At 49.6% G+C, this 17,396-nt stretch overlaps 5 protein-coding genes across 5 annotated transcripts; 3 read left to right on the top strand and 2 right to left on the bottom strand.

Moving 5' to 3' along the window:
- Positions 1-557: 557 nt before the first annotated feature.
- HO173_002859 (uncharacterized protein) lies at positions 558-5,612 on the bottom strand (the record flags this gene model as incomplete). Its single annotated transcript, XM_037304790.1, has 2 exons — positions 558-1,870; positions 5,600-5,612. 2 exons carry the CDS (start codon positions 5,610-5,612, stop codon positions 558-560), a joined length of 1,326 nt encoding a protein of 441 aa, XP_037168283.1.
- A 97-nt stretch (positions 5,613-5,709) lies between these two features.
- On the top strand, positions 5,710-7,036 carry HO173_002860 (uncharacterized protein; the record flags this gene model as incomplete). The annotated part of the gene is made up of 3 exons (XM_037304791.1): positions 5,710-5,844; positions 6,005-6,045; positions 6,181-7,036. 3 exons carry the CDS (start codon positions 5,710-5,712, stop codon positions 7,034-7,036), a joined length of 1,032 nt encoding a protein of 343 aa, XP_037168284.1.
- A 1,028-nt stretch (positions 7,037-8,064) lies between these two features.
- On the top strand, positions 8,065-9,237 carry HO173_002861 (uncharacterized protein; the record flags this gene model as incomplete). The annotated part of the gene is made up of 2 exons (XM_037304792.1): positions 8,065-8,489; positions 8,544-9,237. 2 exons carry the CDS (start codon positions 8,065-8,067, stop codon positions 9,235-9,237), a joined length of 1,119 nt encoding a protein of 372 aa, XP_037168285.1.
- Positions 9,238-10,867: 1,630 nt separating this feature from the next.
- Positions 10,868-13,419, bottom strand: HO173_002862 (uncharacterized protein; the record flags this gene model as incomplete). Its single annotated transcript, XM_037304793.1, has 7 exons — positions 10,868-11,555; positions 11,624-11,694; positions 11,759-11,990; positions 12,187-12,308; positions 12,371-12,558; positions 12,620-12,952; positions 13,332-13,419. The coding sequence occupies 7 exons, from the start codon at positions 13,417-13,419 to the stop codon at positions 10,868-10,870; spliced, it is 1,722 nt and encodes a 573-aa protein (XP_037168286.1).
- Positions 13,420-15,559: 2,140 nt separating this feature from the next.
- Positions 15,560-16,927, top strand: HO173_002863 (uncharacterized protein; the record flags this gene model as incomplete). Its single annotated transcript, XM_037304794.1, has 6 exons — positions 15,560-15,733; positions 15,805-16,177; positions 16,233-16,350; positions 16,400-16,467; positions 16,530-16,560; positions 16,621-16,927. 6 exons carry the CDS (start codon positions 15,560-15,562, stop codon positions 16,925-16,927), a joined length of 1,071 nt encoding a protein of 356 aa, XP_037168287.1.
- Between the last annotated feature and the right edge of the window lie 469 nt (positions 16,928-17,396).

Genomic DNA, 17,396 nt, shown 5'->3' on the forward strand with positions numbered 1-17,396 from the left:
GATTGCAACAAGAGACTTTTTGATGTCCGGTCTGACCAGCCGATGGGATACCCCCGCGTTCCCTCAGGATCTGTTGGTAGCATGATCCCATGTATGGCCGTTATACTGGAAGCGGTGAACATGTTTGAGAGGGCATTGGAAGGCTTTTTTGAGTCAACAGTGATGGCTGCACGTAGACTTAAGAAAGAGTAGAGGGCAGCATTTGAAGTACGACGAAGTCATTGGACCGATATCACGTGCATCTGCTAAAAATAGCATGTCAGCTGCAGGATCAAAACATCCTTCATCATCTCTCCAAAATCCCACATCAGCTCTTCTTCCAAGTTTGCAAGCAGTGTAACTCTAGGCTATACCATAAGAGTCGAATTTACTTATTTTCTGTCTAGGCGGCTATGAGAATGTCAATGATAGTTCAATCTGTCAATCTCAGATCTGCGTCAACGTGCTATCTGAGATAAACCAGGATTAAGCAACCATCACGCAAATGCCAGAATGCAAATATCCGAACTCTCTCGTCAGTCAATCTCAAATCATCCTCGTAAATCTTGTTCTACCATTCATACCTTCTGAGAAGCTACTCCCTGTTTCTCTTCTAGAGCCCTCATCTCCTTCTGCACAACCTCATCATTTGGCAAATACACCGCGGCTGCTTTCATCAGAGTCTTCACATCCGCCACCTTTCCCAAAGCTCTGCTCGCCAGTGCGGTCCGGTAAAAGATCTTCCCCATCGCATCATGACCTGGGAAGCTGACCGGCCAAGTCTGATTCAACCAGGCCTGGCCATCATCGCCAATTTCGTCACTCTCATCGCCGGTAAGGGAATGGCGGAAGAGGACTATGCTGCGCTTGCCCCAGAAATGCGCTTCGCTGTAATCTTCCAGCTTGAGGTACGCAAAAACAACATTGGCAACTAGTTGTACGCGTAAGATCATGCGTGCGTAGTCGGCACGTTGACCTTTATAAGTGCCGGAGTTGAGGTCGCGGATGTAGAAGCCGTCGCAATGCACAGTGCGAACACGACCCGAGACGTAGATATGGATCGCGCCGAACGAATCGATGTATTTCTGGAGTGCTTGACGGTATAACCCGAGTTTAAGAAGCGCGTTACCAGCGTCTTTGAGCGCGAAGCCTTTCTCGAGACACTGCTCCGGCGTTGGGTCGGGAATAGCTCGTTCCTTCTTTAGAGCTTCGTCCACGGAGGGCAAGAGCTTCGAGCCGTGAACTGTGAAGGTGTCGAGGTCCTTGATCATGCCAAAGGGCAGCAAGAGACGGGTCTGTAGCGCTTTGGGAAGTTTGCGGTCTCGGACATGGGGATCCTGGAGGGTGAGCTTGAGGCGCAGTTGCTGGTTTAGACCGTGGTGATTGAGGTTGGAGAAGTGCCAGAATCTATTGAAGGACTCGAGATCTTCGAGGGAGATAAGCATGCTGAATCTCCCATGGCGACTGGGATAAGGACTTCCGGGAGTATCGATGAAAACCCAGAGGTGGAAATCCCGGAAGAGCTCGGCTTTCTCTCCAGTCGTCACGCTTGGAACTTTACCCTCGCTCCTGATGTGTTCAATGGACTCAGGCCATGGCGTAGTGATCTTAATGAAAACATTGTCTTGGAAGACTTTCTTGGCCTCACGATGAATTTGGTGGCAAGTCAGGAGAATGTCCAGCTGGAACTCATAGCGGGCAGGCTCGTCGGGCTTGTCAGATTCGACTTTGGAGACAGCAGTGGATAAAACGTCACTGTATATCTGCTCACGAATCTCGGGTGGATAATCGAGGAAGCTCAAAGCCATTGAGATGGTGTTGGAGAATGGTACGAGTTCATGAGTTGGAAGCTGACTTCGGGTGGAAGGCTGAATGCGGGGCAGTGCAACAGCTTAGTCATGAGTTGACAGCCAATCAGATGAAGATCGGGCTTGGCTAGAATTACACGGAAAGAACACGAAGCTGATGGACACCCATGAATGAATTAATATCCGTTAGATAGAATCAATAGGAGAAACCGTGTATGATCTGATGTGATGCCACGGTAAGAGGCAAGGAATGGACATTGTAACAAGTGAGCGCCCACTTCAGACCAAGATCTACGGGCAGCAGGGCTCTTCACTCACATGCCTTCCTTCGGGCAAAAATCTGTGCAAACAAGTAAGAATCACGGTATCTGCCTTGTGGTAGTGGACAATGATAATCCGCAAAGCAGCTTGGATCTACCACAGAATCGGCAACTCTAAAGTAGAAAATCTTTCTCTGCTTTTACGGCACTCACCTTATCTGACGAGACGTTCTAGCCAGGACAGTAACCCTGCTCCTATGGTTTTTGCAGGGCAAAGCAAGGAAGGGGGTTCTAATGTCACAATAGGAGGCATTAGCTGCTACTTGAGGTTTCCCAAACGACCCATTCAAGATCTCAATTGGCCTGGGTGGTAAATCTCTCGTTCACAAAAGACCCTTGAGTCTTGGTCTTCGGGAAGAACATGGTATGTTAGTCAGAATCTCGCACAGTTTGTAGAGTGAATACGGGACAATCATCGATTGCATGATCGCTGAGTCCTAGTACATTCTGCCTGTCGTTATGGCCCTCATTTGAACAGATCATCGCAAAAGCATGCTCCTTCTCTGTAAAGACAACGTCTTTTTCCTAACCTCGCTGGACTTCTCGCACACACTGTCTACCTCGATCCTTACACGACAGACTCCTCATCACACGGCACACAGCCATCCTCATTGCAGATGTCAGGACATGGGTGGACGACTCTCTCTTCAAGTACGCTGCGCTTCTTGCTCTCCTCATCACAGGGCACACAGCCATGTTCATTGCAGATATCGGGACATGGTAGGATCGGCTCTGGCTGAGTACATGGCACACATCCTTCTCCCTCGCAGACACGAGGGCATACGATATCCCCCTCCGCACTCCGTTCAGAGAATAGGGGAGTGGCGAGGACAGCTGAGTCAGGTTAGTCAAGACGATCGATGCAACTAGAAGAAACCTGAGAACGTTAGATCACTGACCCGATGCTGTAGAGAGTAGCAAGGCATATCTGAAGATGTCGAAACGCATGGTGCGGATTTGTTTGAGAGGCTTGGTAAGTCGAAGAGGTGCGTGTGTGTTGCAAGGCTTTCGGAAACTCTGGTCTGGAGAGGGAAAAAGTCAGACACTGGAGCCCAAAAGGTGGGCTTTATACGCCATGACCCCTTTTACATGTGACTAAAAAAGATTGTGTTGAATGATACATTACACATTACTTCATCGTATTGGCTTGCTGCCCTTACACTGGGGGGTTGCAGTTGAGACCAGTCGGATGCCGTTGATTTCCAACTTAGGAAAGAAGTCCGAAGCACGGTGCCCTGTGGCAATTTGACAGAGAGTGCTTTCCGCGTCTCTCGGCCTGTGGCAAAGGTCTTTCGGTAGTCTATAAGCACATGAAACCACCTTCACCCCTACGAGATACTTCCATCATGCATACAAGACTGGTCACCTGAGCCAGAAAGCTTCTGGAATGGCCTTGGTTCTGAGAATCGCCGGCTTATCATTGGCAGCAACCCCTCTTTCCAGCGCCTGGGGTGTAAGGTACACGCTCGGCTGCCTGCAGCACGTGGACCTCTTTAATCTCCGTGAAGATTCTCCACTGGGCGCGGAGACATGACCTTTTTCTTAGCTTAGCTAATGGATGACCTTACACGGACTTTGAGAATCTAGACCTTGTGGCCAAATTTTGCCTAGAAAGAGTATGTGTTCATGACGCTGGGATCCCTCTGCCCAGCGAAGCCAGGGTTGTGTTCTTGCGTCAGCTTACAGCCCCGTAGTATTCCTCAGACAGTGTCTTACTCCTCGTCCAGGTCGCTCAGAATGGATTGAACCAATCCTGATGAGCCTGAAGGTCCTCAAGGATGACAAGGTGTGGACGGACGGACGAACGGACAAACAATAAGCACTCAAAAAACTTGAGCCATTTACTAATGGTCAGATCTCCGTCTTACCGTTACATAACTCGCAGCTGAGATCCTTCTTTCAAAAGACTATCCAAGAGTCTGTGCAATAGTCGAATTCTATTTCGAAATTGTAGGTTCTTTGGGTGATGCTGTGGCTGTCGACGTACTTCTTGATTCGCGACCTTTTTGCCACTGCCGGTTCAAAACTTCTTACCTTCTAAGCAACAGTGCCGGGAATGCCGTTGATGATAGCATCCATTCACGCCGCCGATTTATTGCGCAGTAACATGGGCTATGTCAGCGCTGGAGATGGTGTGGCTGATTCCCACAGGGAAAAAACCTTGCGTGAAAAGACTAGCTCCTCAGGAGCCTGGCTAATGATTCGATTTTCTCAGGAAGCCTAGATCCGAGATGGTCTTAATCCAGTGTGCGCTTTGGCCTTGTGACCACAGCTGGAATACAGAGTCTTTCGCCCTTGAGCTATCACGACGGACAGTGCCTCGATCATCGCTGATATCGGGCAAACGCTAGAGGTAATTGAGGCTCCGTTGGACATGGGCTAGCGTTCTCGATAGGCTAGGTTGGTGTCTACCTGCGGCCGTATGCGTCCTTCACTAGATGTTTCAGCCCGAGCGTATGACTTCCCCCAGCTTCCAGATTCATCAGCCAACCTTTTAGTGATATGTATGGAAGAGTCAGAACTTGGATCTTAGACATCATGACTTAGAATATGCCAGCACATGATCCAGCTAATATGATCTTAAGCTACTGGAACGGATGCCAGAGGAGTTCCGGGAGCTTCAACAATATCTAACAATGGCACGGTTTCTGCTCCACCAGGAGCCGCTTTCAATATGTGGGCTTCCGAATTTTGATCAACAGGTATCCCATCTCCTGGCAGGGCCGGTGTTTCGTCGTTTTACTATGCGCGGAGCGTCTGAACACGCACATCAAACTATTCCCATAGAAAGCGTAACAGCTTTTTGTTGTCAGTACCAAATATAGCGAACAGTAACCCAGACATTCTCGTACGGCCTGATGTTCCAAACTCCATCGTTGAAATGTTTCTCTTCCTTCCTTGCAAGACATGCTCATCATCGACACTTTTATGGTATCTCAGGCCAGCGCAATCAGCGACCCTTCCCACTGCGAATTTCTTCCCTCGCATCTTAGTATCTACTCCCACGGCAGCGGCCTCTATAGAAGCATAGACGGTGTACACATCGTCTACCGTTGCGCGACTCAGGCCTTACTAGACAGAATGCTGAGCGCGCGGGAATTGGGCCATTTGAGAGGAGCGACGCATTCATGATGAACGGTACGCACAAATTTTTATCAAATCCGTGGTGCATTTGGAACATTGTAATCCATCTTATCTGACAATCTATGTTGTGGGGTTTGGAAAGGGAGACGAGCTTTATCGTGCTGATGGATAGGGCTGAGGGAGGCGATGCAGGGAGCGGGATGGTGAGATACTTAGAGGTAGTGGACAGCGGGACTGTGAAGCGGGGACCTCTCCAAATGTGTTGATACAAACCTTTTCCAAAGAGACACCTCTTTGTGCAAAGCCTTTCTGAAAGAGGCACGAACACGAGAAAAACAATCTTTTTCAACACGCCGACAACACTTCTTGTCGTGACTCTTTACGACTCTCAAATCCTCAAGTTCAAACCTGGTGACCTCATACTTATTCGCACGCGGATGTCTTCAAATCCCCGTAATTCGTTCCAGAATCTCTTGAGTCGGTGTCTCGGAGACCATCAGCCATCGAAAACCCCCACCATGTCGCAGCAGTTCCTCAGCCAGGTTCTCAAAGTCGAGAACGAGACCGCAGACTCTATAGTCGCTTCACTCCTACAAGTAGAGTCGGACTCGAGCGAAGCTTGCTGCATCTGCTTGCAAGGTATCGGAACACTAGTAAGTCTATTTCTATACACGATTAGCTCCCCGTCAGCCCGGAATCAAAGCTACGAGACTTGTCCCAGAAGAATTCTATTTCCAACTCTTTTCGGATGATTGAGCGGAAACCGTACTACAAGAGACGCTAACACGTCGACCTTCAAGTCTTCCGAAACAGGAGTCATCGAATGTGAAATTCGCCTCCCTTGCTCTCACAGAGTAGGATCCGCGTGCATCGCAATTTGGCTGCGCACGAACAACACATGCCCCGTGTGCCGCCGAGTCTTCTTTGCCGCCCAACCACCGCCCTACCTTGACTCGATTCCATTCGAGGACGAAGACTCAGAGATAGAGGACGAGCCAGATCTCACTGGAGGACGGACCCTTGGAGTTGATGTACGAGCCCGTTCCAGCAACAGTGCGTTGGGCCTACGTGACCACAGATATCGATTACCTCTGCGATGCATTCTGCGAAGAGCTCGCTGTATCCCATAACACGTTAAATGTCGCGCGGGAAATGGCTCAACGTCTGGCGCTCAGTATGGGCGAGCATCACACGCCAGGTTACATCGTGTCCGTCACTTTCTACATGGTAACGCACATCATGAATGAACGCAGATCGCTCGAGGAGATAAGGGGAATCGCAAACGTCCAGACCGAAGAGATCCACCAGGCCTACAGACGTATTCATCCCACTCGAGAGCAGCTGATCCTACCGCATATGTTTGCGGCGCTCGGCGGTGATAGTGTACAGAATTTTCTCGAATCATTACCTTCACCCAATACTGAGAACGGATTTACAGATCAGGAAGAAGGTGGCACAGACCTTGAGCACTATCTAGTTCCTGCTCAGCCGAAGCGACTGGAGGAGCTCTGCAATCAATATAGCGACGAGCTGGCCTATTTCGGAGGTATTCGTGACATCTGTCTACAGATTGCTGGGAAAATACGAGCTGGGCTGTATCTGGCGGGTCTCTCTCCTCTGCCGGTCATCGCAGTCAGTCTCTACATGGCGTCTCATCTCGCGAGTTTCGGCACACCGATTAGGCAGATATCTGAGGTCGTCGGCATCAGCGAGGGCACGATTCGAAACGCTTATCGAAGAGTCCATCCATGGCGAGGTGAGCTCATCCACTCCGATATGCTCGACACGCACGAGGATGTTCGCAGACATAGAGTTCTCCGGGCTATAGCCTGGCCTGCTTTATAGTTGCACCGTTTCGATGGAAGGGGAGGGCGGGATGGGTCGAGAAGCAGAGTCAGCAAGACTGAAAGAGGCTGAGATGGATATTCTTGCAAGAATGAGAGCACTAGAAGCAAAGGAACCTCTGACCTAGGGACAAGACTGAACTGGTTGGCTGTTCAACAAACCTACGACTTCCTGGTCCCCTCTAGCGAAGCCTGTGTCTCTTTACCGCAGAGCAACACATTCGATCAAATGTTTGATAATGCTTTTACTCCCATATCATTGCGAGAAAGACTGTCTGACTCATTCCCTTTTGCAATTGTTTTGCTTGCTCGTCTCAAACGCCTTGGTGTTCTGTCCCACCCAATTTTGCAAGCAACTTTTCTTTTACTACGGAAGTGGATCGTTATGCACGGTCTGAAACCAAATAAATCCGATTCTCTTATAATTCATCCTTCCACAACAGTCTCTAAAAACTTTTAGAAAAATACATGATAAAGCGTTTAGAATAAGATATTTGGAACCTCAACAACTCTTAGAATCGGAGTTGTATTGATAAAGTCATATAAATAGTGTAATAAAGTCTAGGGTGGGCTCGGGGTGAGTTCGTGGGTAGCAGGCATTTCCGGGTGGATACGAATAAGCTAAAGGATCTCGGGAGAGGTTTGCGTGCCTTTTGTGTTGCCAAAGTCATCTCGATAGGAACAGAGGGAATATAGATATAGCTGTTCGTGAAACCTCAGACACGTATAGGTATGCTGAGCAAAAGGTGCTTGGATTATTGCAGGTCTTGGCAAAAGATCAAGCTTTCGGGCGAAGGTGTGGCGCTAGCCGCTAGACCGTCGGCGTAACCCCGGGGTTGGAATACATTGTCCCGAGGGTTCGTTTCGACCAAGTCTCACATCTTCAGCATCAGGGGGCATTGCTTGTTATCTGCATTTGCAATTGCATCAACATCAACATCCATTCTACTTCTCTTCATGCTTGCATAGCTTTCTTGTCCAAGCCATTGCATCCCTCATTGCTCCTGCCTGCTCCCCATGCAGCAAGCTATGGCCGCGCGCCGGCGACCACTCTTCTTCATAGCTGTTCCCGCCCTCGTCTTCATCTACTTCTTCAGCTTCACAGGGAAACATTCCGGACCATTCACGTATCCTCCTCCCATACCTCCATCTGAATCGTTAGGCACTCATGCGGGCCTCGAGAATTGTACGGATGACTTCGACGCCAGCTACGAGGGTCTGCGGGTCCGCCAGGCAACCATGCTGTATGAGGGGGACAAGGACAAACTCAGAGGCATCTACGAGCGCTGTGTCGAGACACATCGGAAGCATGGTGATAGATGGGGAGTTCCGACCCATGTGCTTAGCCATGCTCTGTATGAGGACAACTCATACTTCAACAAGCCCGCGTACCTACAGTCTCTCATAATGGTCGAGTTGGCTAAGCCTGCTGCCAAACGGGCGGACTGGATAGTGTAAGGCATTGCTCCGACCCAATCTCGGTGCATGTCTCTGACAATCCTTGCTAGGTGGTTTGACGGAGATAGTGTCATCATGAACCCCGAAATCCCCTGGACCATCTTCCTCCCACCCTCCGACCTTCACGACTACCACATACTCGGCACCCAAGACAACAATGGTTTCAACGCTGGAATGCTCATACTACGGATTGATCAATGGACCGTCCGAGTACTCAGTCAGGTCCTAGCCCTTCCTGTTCTGCAACCGAGCGTCGGTCTTCCCTTTTACGACCAGAGCGCCCTTGACTGGGTCTTTCAACTACCGGCCAACCAAGAACACTTCATCTTTCAGCCTCGCCACTGGTGGAACCGATACTTCTTCACGGGCGACGGCGACCAACCTGGCGAGATGCTGCTACATTTTGCTGGAATCGGTGCCCAGTCTGGAGGAGGTAGTCAAGAGAAAAGTGCCGTGATGCGCAAATATCTAGAGAGGGCAGAGACTGACCCGCAGAGCTGGACAAAGGATCTCTCAAAGACGCCGTATGAGAAAGAGACCAAGGCTTTCTGGGATGATGTGAGGGATGCAAAAGAGACGCTGCAAAAGACTGGGAAGTGGTTCAGGGATCATCCGGCAAACAAGCATGTCCGCGAGGTGCAAGAGGCCGAGAAAGTTCTACGTGAGACACTTCTGAGGGAAGCGGACAAGGTGGATTGGCTGTCTGGGAATACGACTCAGCTGCAGAAACTCCTACGGGACTGACAATAATCAAGAGCTGGAGGAAGAAATCTCAGGGCACAGAGAGGCATGAAATATGAAGAAGGCTACACCAAGGCGCACGGCAAGCCCGCTCGTGCTCGAAGTTTGGAATGGGCCTCCTTCGGTCAGCCATTGCGCCCTCGCGCCCAATGCCCGTCAGCACTAGCCCAACAACCACAGAACCACCCATGTTCATCACCACATTTCTTGGGACATAGGCCCTCTTTGTTATTTCGAGCATGCCGGTTTGGACTGCGGTCAGCGAGAACGCATGCCGCACTATCGTGAGTTCGAAACAACGAGTCACCACAAGCATCCCATTTTGTCGCAGGACCCTGTCAGTATCGCTTTCTGGACCCTCAAATCAGCATGAGGGGATGCGTTGACACAATCGCCGAGCGTCATCTTTTCTGTCAACACGAATCTTAAATTTGCATAATTATTGAGCGTCTTTGATACTGATCATTCTTTGTGTTAGCGTGGCGTTGGAGATGGGGGACTGACTGTTCTATTGTTAAAGACGAGCCCAGCTGAAATAAAACCAATGATCTGGAGCTCAGCTTGTTGACTGCAGTGCAGTGATGGTGACAAGTTTTAGCAAGTTGTTGAATTTGGCTCAATCGTCTTCCGCATGACGACAATTAGTATCCCCAGTCTGGCATCATGCAAAAACTACGATTCGTCCCATTCATGCAGGCTATCGCAAGCAATGCCTTGATCGATTCGAGCCCCTCCTTTCTTGTTGGTCATTATTTCGAGATCGCCTTCGCGGCTAGTACAGCTGCAGAAGCGCGTGCATAGTGGAGCATCTGACCATGTATGTCTACAGTAGGAGCTTCTCAGCAGTACAGTACTCCCTTTCTCAAGTAAAACCACATCTGACCGTCTTCCACCAGTTCTGCGTCCTCAAGACTCCGCGGTAGTTGACCCAACTCCGGGATCTGACAATGGCGCTGCTGTTCCCACCTCCCGCCTCCGTTCCGCTGTTTGGCTTTAACCCCTTCCTCGTCTACATCCTTAAAGGTATACCATCTCGTATCGCAAGCTGCGTCAATTCAAAGGTCCATTTCTGGCGTCCTTACCACATTGTTTGCTATTCAAGGCCACACTCCATGGTCGAATTGCTCCAGCCGTCGCAGGCCCGTTAAGGAAGTATGGTGAGGCTTCGCGATGCTATAACAATTTCGTAAGAGAAAAATAAATAATCTACAAAAGCTCTCCGGCCTGGGTTAGTCCGAAGCTACTTCATACCAATGACCTGGTTGTGATGCAAGCGACGATCAAATTTCACACTAGGCACACAATGCGATGGTACGCGACTGCACCAGACGCAGGCTTTGCATTTCTTTACAAAGAAGCGAAGAAACCCACCAAAGTTTCCGGGCGTCCATGAAATGAGGCACATTTGTATAATCTCAAGCTACTGCTGATACTCGGCAAAGAACTCCCCACCCTCGAATTCACCGTCAACGCCCGAATCCTTGACCTCATCCGACGCATCTTCACCACCAACCAAGCCTTCGATATGCCACTTTCGTTCAATAAATCACTATGAGTATCCTCACATGGCCATATTTCCTGACATGATCTCCCGAATAAGCGCACACCCCACAGCGTCACCACCAGCGCGCGCTTAATATTTTCCCATCTCCCGCCCTCTAAACATCATCTCCTGCTCCCAAAACATTCCAACCGCCCACCTCTTATGCACAAATCTCCTCTCCGGATCCTTCGCCTTTACTTCAAACCGCCTCAGAATCTCCAAACACAATTTCTGCATCTGCATCTGCGCCAGATATTTCCCCGTACACTGCCTCGTCCCGTAACCCCACCACATCCCATACCGTTCCATCCGCGCACTGCGCTCTTGATCCTCCAACCATCGCTCGGGCCGGAACGTATCGGCGTCCTCGCCAAAGACGGCGCGGCTGCGATGGATGATGTACGGCGAAGCGGCCATCTCCGTCCCCGCCGGGATGACCTCGCCGTCATACACCAGTCCGCCCGCCGAGACATAGCGAGGCAAGATGGTCTGCGCGGGGGACTCGAAGCGCAAGCATTCGCTGATGCAGGCCATGAAGTACGGGAGGGCGGTCGTTTCGGCGTGGGAGACGACGGGGCCGGAGAGGGCGCCGCGGCGCTCGAAGTCGGTGATTTCGGCCATGAGCGTGCGGTAAATGGAGGGATTTTGGGTGACGTGGTCGATGAAGGGGGAGATGAAGGCGGCGAGGCCGTCGAGGGCGGCGGAGGTGAAGAGGATATGCTCGGCGGCGATTTCGGAAGGGCTTAGGGATTCGCGGCTTGGGTTAGGGATCAAGAGGCTAGGGAAGATGTCAGTGGAAGTGGTGGATGGGAAGTTATGCGGGTAAAGGGAGGGGGGGAGGTGAACCTGTCGAAGAGGCAAGGCCGGAATTTGAGATGGGGTTCCGTTGATCGTTTGACCATCATGTTCTCGTAGTTCTGCAGGAGAAGATTAGTGATTGGGAAGCGTGTTGAACAAAGGAAGATTCGGGGTTGCCTGTACGTCTGTGAGTTTCTTGATGCCTTTTGAAGCCTTCAGGTACGGCACGACCAGTTTCTTCAAGAGAGCGTTTTTGATGAGAGGGATGAAGAGCCAGGGTAGAACTGCTACGGTACCGACCATAGAGTATGCGCTTTGTATAGCATCGATCAGTCCGTTGACGTCGTGTCCCCGTGCGACGCATCCCAGCGGCTCGCCGTAGGCGATGTGACTGTAGACATCGGCAAGCCACCAACTGAGGCATAGGCGTTAGAAACTCTCTAAAATCAAGTAAAAGCCAGTTCACAAGACGAGTAGTCGCAATCACGAATCTAGCAGAGCCTTGCGGGCAAGAGCCCAGACAGCGCAAACAACATACCTCAGGCGGTGGGAAGAGGATGCTCAAGTATTACGAAAGTACATGTAGCGTAGAATTCGGAAATAAGACCTACCGAACGTACTCTGAAAAGTCGACAGCTTCGTGTGCCGTAGATCTCTGTTTGATCCTATCGCACAATTCTGCAATCCGTTCATCGATTGTCTTTTCGAACTTCTTCAGGGTCTTCATCGAGCACTGTGCACTCAGGCAGTGGATGTCTGGAGTACAATAGCTGGGAACAGAGGACTTTGACTTACGCATGGAGCCACGATCTTCGACTTCCTAGCATGCTCCCTATTATCCAACGTTTGAAACATTCCAACCGCGTTGCCAAACAGCCAGGAGCTATAGAAAGGTGTTTTGTCAGCCCGCGCATGATAAATGTCCGGTAACAGGCGTGGGTCACAGAACGACAAAAGGTTGGGAGCGAGACGGATGAGAGGCCCTTGCATCAACGATTATGCATTAGCCCATTTTCTCTAGATCAACGCGATTGGAGTAGAAACCGTGTTCTTGGTGCAGTTTTAGACCCTCTGTTGGGATCGAATTGATGGCGTAGAATTTGTATAAGTCTGTTACACTACCCCAAAATGGTCCAGGATACCTCGACAAAGGATGGAAATAGCGATTGTAGACTGCTTTGTAGACGAGAAACGCGGCAAGAGCTAGGAAGGTTATGAATAGGAACCCGGGCAGAATGACACCTGGCAACCTCCAAGCATCTGTTATAAAATTGGTTGTGAAATGCATGACTGTAGATAGTGTTGGAAGATTGTATTCCTGGTGTAGTCTATAAAATAGAAGGATGAGAATGGTTGAAAGAGCAACATCGAGCGGTCCTGTATCGGTTAACTCCGGCATTCCACACACCCCCCTCTCCCTCCCCCCACACCACCACACCCACACACACACACACACACACGTCCTCGATCCAGGCAGAAGCAATCCAACAGACCACAACGATACATCAACAGCAACTAAATGGGGCGATGGACGTTCGACCGAGATAATTTCGATGAGCTGGAGCTCCTTTCGGTAGGATCTTTTATGCGGCTGTGTTATACGGATATGCTCGAGGCTTTTTCGTGCAGAATTGCATGGTAGACATGACTGGAGCTAATGGATTTGATGCGATCAAATGCATGCCACGGGAAGTTTGTGTAGATATCACAGAGGCTCCTATCGGCGATTTTTTCAGAGAATGTGACATTAGCATACGGCTAGGCCTCAACCGGGTCCAAGCACGACGTAGGTCATCTCCAACGCTGTGACCCAGACGAATGTGGGTTGCTCTTAGAGCTGTCATGCTGTAGGAGCAATTACGAGATGCACTCGGGTCGGGCTCAATGTTTGGTCATCGCTTACCTAGCGGACAAGACCGGAGATTTATCTCTCGACTCGGCAGCCTATTGGATCCGTTCTCTGCAGGATCCCGCTAGAATACGACATGAAAATCTCTCACATGTCCTTGACCATCAAAGTAGTCGAAGACGTTTTCTGCAGCATTGCCTCAGAGCGGAGCAACCATGACCTGTGTACATGCCTTGAAAGAAGGGCGTACGCGTTTTATTGAGACTTTCAGGAGGTTGGCATTCAAGCTTAGCTCGGTCTTAAGCGTCCCAAGGCATCCTTTCGATCCTCCAATCCCTGATTCACCCAGAAGTGTAAAATATAATAGTAGTCTATTTAATTAAGAAGTAGTAGTAGCTATAGTAGTAGTAACTATCTATATCGGATTTATCGGGTTTAAGAGCGTGCAAATGGGGGTAACTTGCAAATAGGGCTGGAAACGAGTAATCTCAATAGGGCAAATTACCGAATCATACCCCGAAAGTACGAATCCTTACCGAATCATACCCTAATTACCGAATCATACCCCTACATCAAATCACACTCAAATATGGGGTATGATTTGGTAATTTGTTATTGCTTGGGGTATGATTTAGTAAGTTATCAAAGTGGCCTAAAATATAAAGCAGATAATCCGCGATCTGGCTTATTCGATCATAGAAATAAGGGAGTTTCTCCGACCGCATTTGATAAGAATTCTATCAGCCTAAAAACATTTAGACGAAAGCCGAGTGGGCGAAATTTAGCCCGAGGGATGTCCGCATTTCACGCTGTAGACACCACTATTCGGGTCCTGTAGGCCCCGTAAGGCCCCCGAAGGTAATTTTTATTACGCTGCGCAACGGGGCGGGGTAAGCTTCGAGGGTTAAACTTAGTAACTTAGCTAAAAAGCTTTCGGGGGTATCTGCGCTTGACAGCCAGGTAACCCTTGTTGGGTTTATCTCGTAGGGCCTTCGTAGGGCCCCGTAGGGCCACTGCTAACAATCCCCGCCCCGAACCCCGCCCGCAGCGTAATACACCGTTATTATAATTAGTCGACGACTATACCAGACGCTCAGTAAGCCTACCACTACCATTAACTTCATTAAAGTTTTAGTTAATCAAATCATACCCCGCAATGGCAAATTACCGAATCATACCCCATATTTGGGTGAAATTTGGTGTAGGGGTATGATTCAGTGAATTGGGTATGGATTGGGTAAGGATCCATACTTTTGGGGTTGAATTAGTAATTCGCCCAATCTTAATAGCTGCTGAACTTAATGCGCTGATCGTCTTCGACCACCGAATGATTAATTCGGACCCTCCGCGAAGCTCTGCAGCAAAATCAGTGCCAGCCCTACTCCTATTTTATTCTCCGGGGATCGACTGGAGCGCATTAGCTGAACCTTGGAGCTCCAAGCGCAAGATCCAGGCAACCGTTCTCGCCCTTCAAGCTAAAGAAAATCCCGGCATCTTGGTGCAGGAGTCTTGGCGTCGAGGACTTTTGGTGTAGACCTCCGTCAATTGGTCTGAGAGATAATACAAATAGAGGACGGATGGGGAAAGTGATAAACAGCCTTAAATTTGCCTTGAAACGAACGGTCCGGAGGATCGGGAGCTTTCCGTTTCAATGACTGCATAAATGCCTCACACCGCTCGCATGTTCCCCGTTCTCCGAATCGCCACCGGATGAGCCCATCTGCAGCTTCGGATTTATTCTTTTCCTCTACTTTTGCTCTCCGATTGAGACAAGTGTGGGTACCTCGTCAATGCTCGGTGTCCGTTGTGTAGTATATCGCTTAGACATACATGCACAAACAGGGTTAATACCCTCTGATGCAATTACGCACATTGCCGGTCATGAGCTCGACCAGTGTGGAATGTCGTCAGATCTGCGCGGAGACGGCAGTAGAAGGATCGCGGAATTCCTTAGTGGTCGCTGCGGAATACGTTTTCATCGGCACATGACATCCTTCTCGCCTTCTCCTACAAGTCTTGGGACTCTTTGCAAAGTCTCTTGAGATCACCAGACGGTGTGAGGCTTATGTTTGGCCTGCGTGTAATAGAAACATAAAGCATCTTTATTCAATTTCGTTCAATCAGAATACCCCAACATGGATTCCTTGGAACCCCCGGCCGGAGGTGATCAGAACAGAGGCCCCGAGTTGGTTGCCGTTATTTGGGTCTTCACCGCGCTGGCCTCCTTCGTTGTTAGCCTCAGGCTGTTCACAAGGGTCAAAATCTTGAAAGAGACTGCTCTTGATGATGTATTTACATTTCTTTCTCTGGTAAGCTCGCGCTCTTGGTTGTATCTTTCTTCTTCAGTTGGCCGGATATCTACTCAAATGGTCCGGTACAGGTTCTCATTCTGGTATGCACTTCTGTCATTACTGCCAGTGTGAGCGCCGGCATGGGACGGCATGGATACTACCTCTCACCCCACCAGAGAATACAAGCGACGAAGCTCAACTATATATCCAACCCTTTTGGTATTATGGCGTACTCACTTCCCAACTTGTCAGTTGCAATCTTTCTCAATAGGATTTTACGCCTTCCAAGATTGCAAAAATGGCTTCTGTACAGCGTGCCAATCGCCCAGTGTGTGATTGCAGGGATATCCTGCGTTTTATTGTTCGCTCAGTGCACACCCTCCCGGTTTCTTTGGGATCCTGCAATTCCCGCGAGGTGTCTTTCCGCGACAGTACTCACTGGATACTCCTACTTCGTCGGAGGTGAGCATTCGGATATCACCATAACGATCATGTGTTGCTGACCTACTCGCTACAGCGTATTCTGCATTCACAGATGTCTTCCTCGCGATCATACCTGCATTTGCGTTCTGGAAACTTCAAATGAAGCCCAAAACCAAGCTTGGATTGTGTTTTCTGATGAGCACCACGGCCTTGTACGTATTGGAGTGCCATGTAGCGTACCGGAAAATCTGACATTTCCAGTGCCGCAATATGTGCGATTGTCAAAACATCTAAACTCAATGAGCTGGCTGATCTGGCTGATTTTACATGTGCGTACCTCGTATCCAGTGCGGCTCTGAGGTCGTTCGATCATCGCTGACAGCTGCATCAGATGCCAGTGTGGACCTTTTGATTTGGGCCGTGTGAGTATTTTATGTCACTCTTGAGGCTTCACCAACTCTGATACTTGTTTGTTTACACAGTGTTGAGGCGGATGTGATCATCATTGCCGCCTGCATTCCAAGCCTCCGTCCATTCGCTTTATCTGTCGGCCAGTCCCTCCGGGATAGTAATGGCAAGTCTCGCCCCAAACGAGCTTGGTATCAACAGCATAGCAGTGATGTACCTCTTGCATTGAAGCCGATGGTACCGGGTGAGAATGGCAATGGATCCAACAATAGCACCGAGGGTGGGTTGAGTCGCGCTAGCTCGACTCCACCGAAGGTGGTTCAAGAAAACCAATTGAAATCGTACTCGAGGGGCATTTCAAATCATGTCCAACAAAGCTAGAATAGTTGTAGCGAGAAGAAGAAAGGAATGAGGTAATTAGAACTCTAGTTTGCAGACTTTGGGCTTCGACAGTGTAGATCAGACGGACACAATTCTTGCAATTCTAGCGAGACCTTAGGCGTTGGAAATGGTTGCGAGGTAAGAGTTGCCTTTCGCCCACATGAGCACCAAGAAGTAGTGACCTAAAAGGAGCTTCTCCCACGGATAAGAGTGTAGGGTTCCAAGACAGAAGATGATTAGCGCAAGACAGATACATCCGAGTAAGTAAGATTAGAAGGCCAGTCTAGGCTCTCTACAAACTCACCGTTGCCGAAAACGATCTGATAGAGGATGTCATTGCTCTCCCGTAAATCTTGGTCGCCGAGTTACAAACTGTCGATCCACGAGCACTAATCGTATGGGAACACGCTACACTTAATGCAGGTGAAGTCTGCCTGGCTGGACCCCCACCGTGCATATGCATGTCAGA

This window comes from Letharia columbiana, assembly GCF_014066305.1.
Source record: "Letharia columbiana isolate WasteWater2 chromosome Unknown Sc0000006_s0, whole genome shotgun sequence".
Taxonomy (NCBI): domain Eukaryota; kingdom Fungi; phylum Ascomycota; class Lecanoromycetes; order Lecanorales; family Parmeliaceae; genus Letharia; species Letharia columbiana.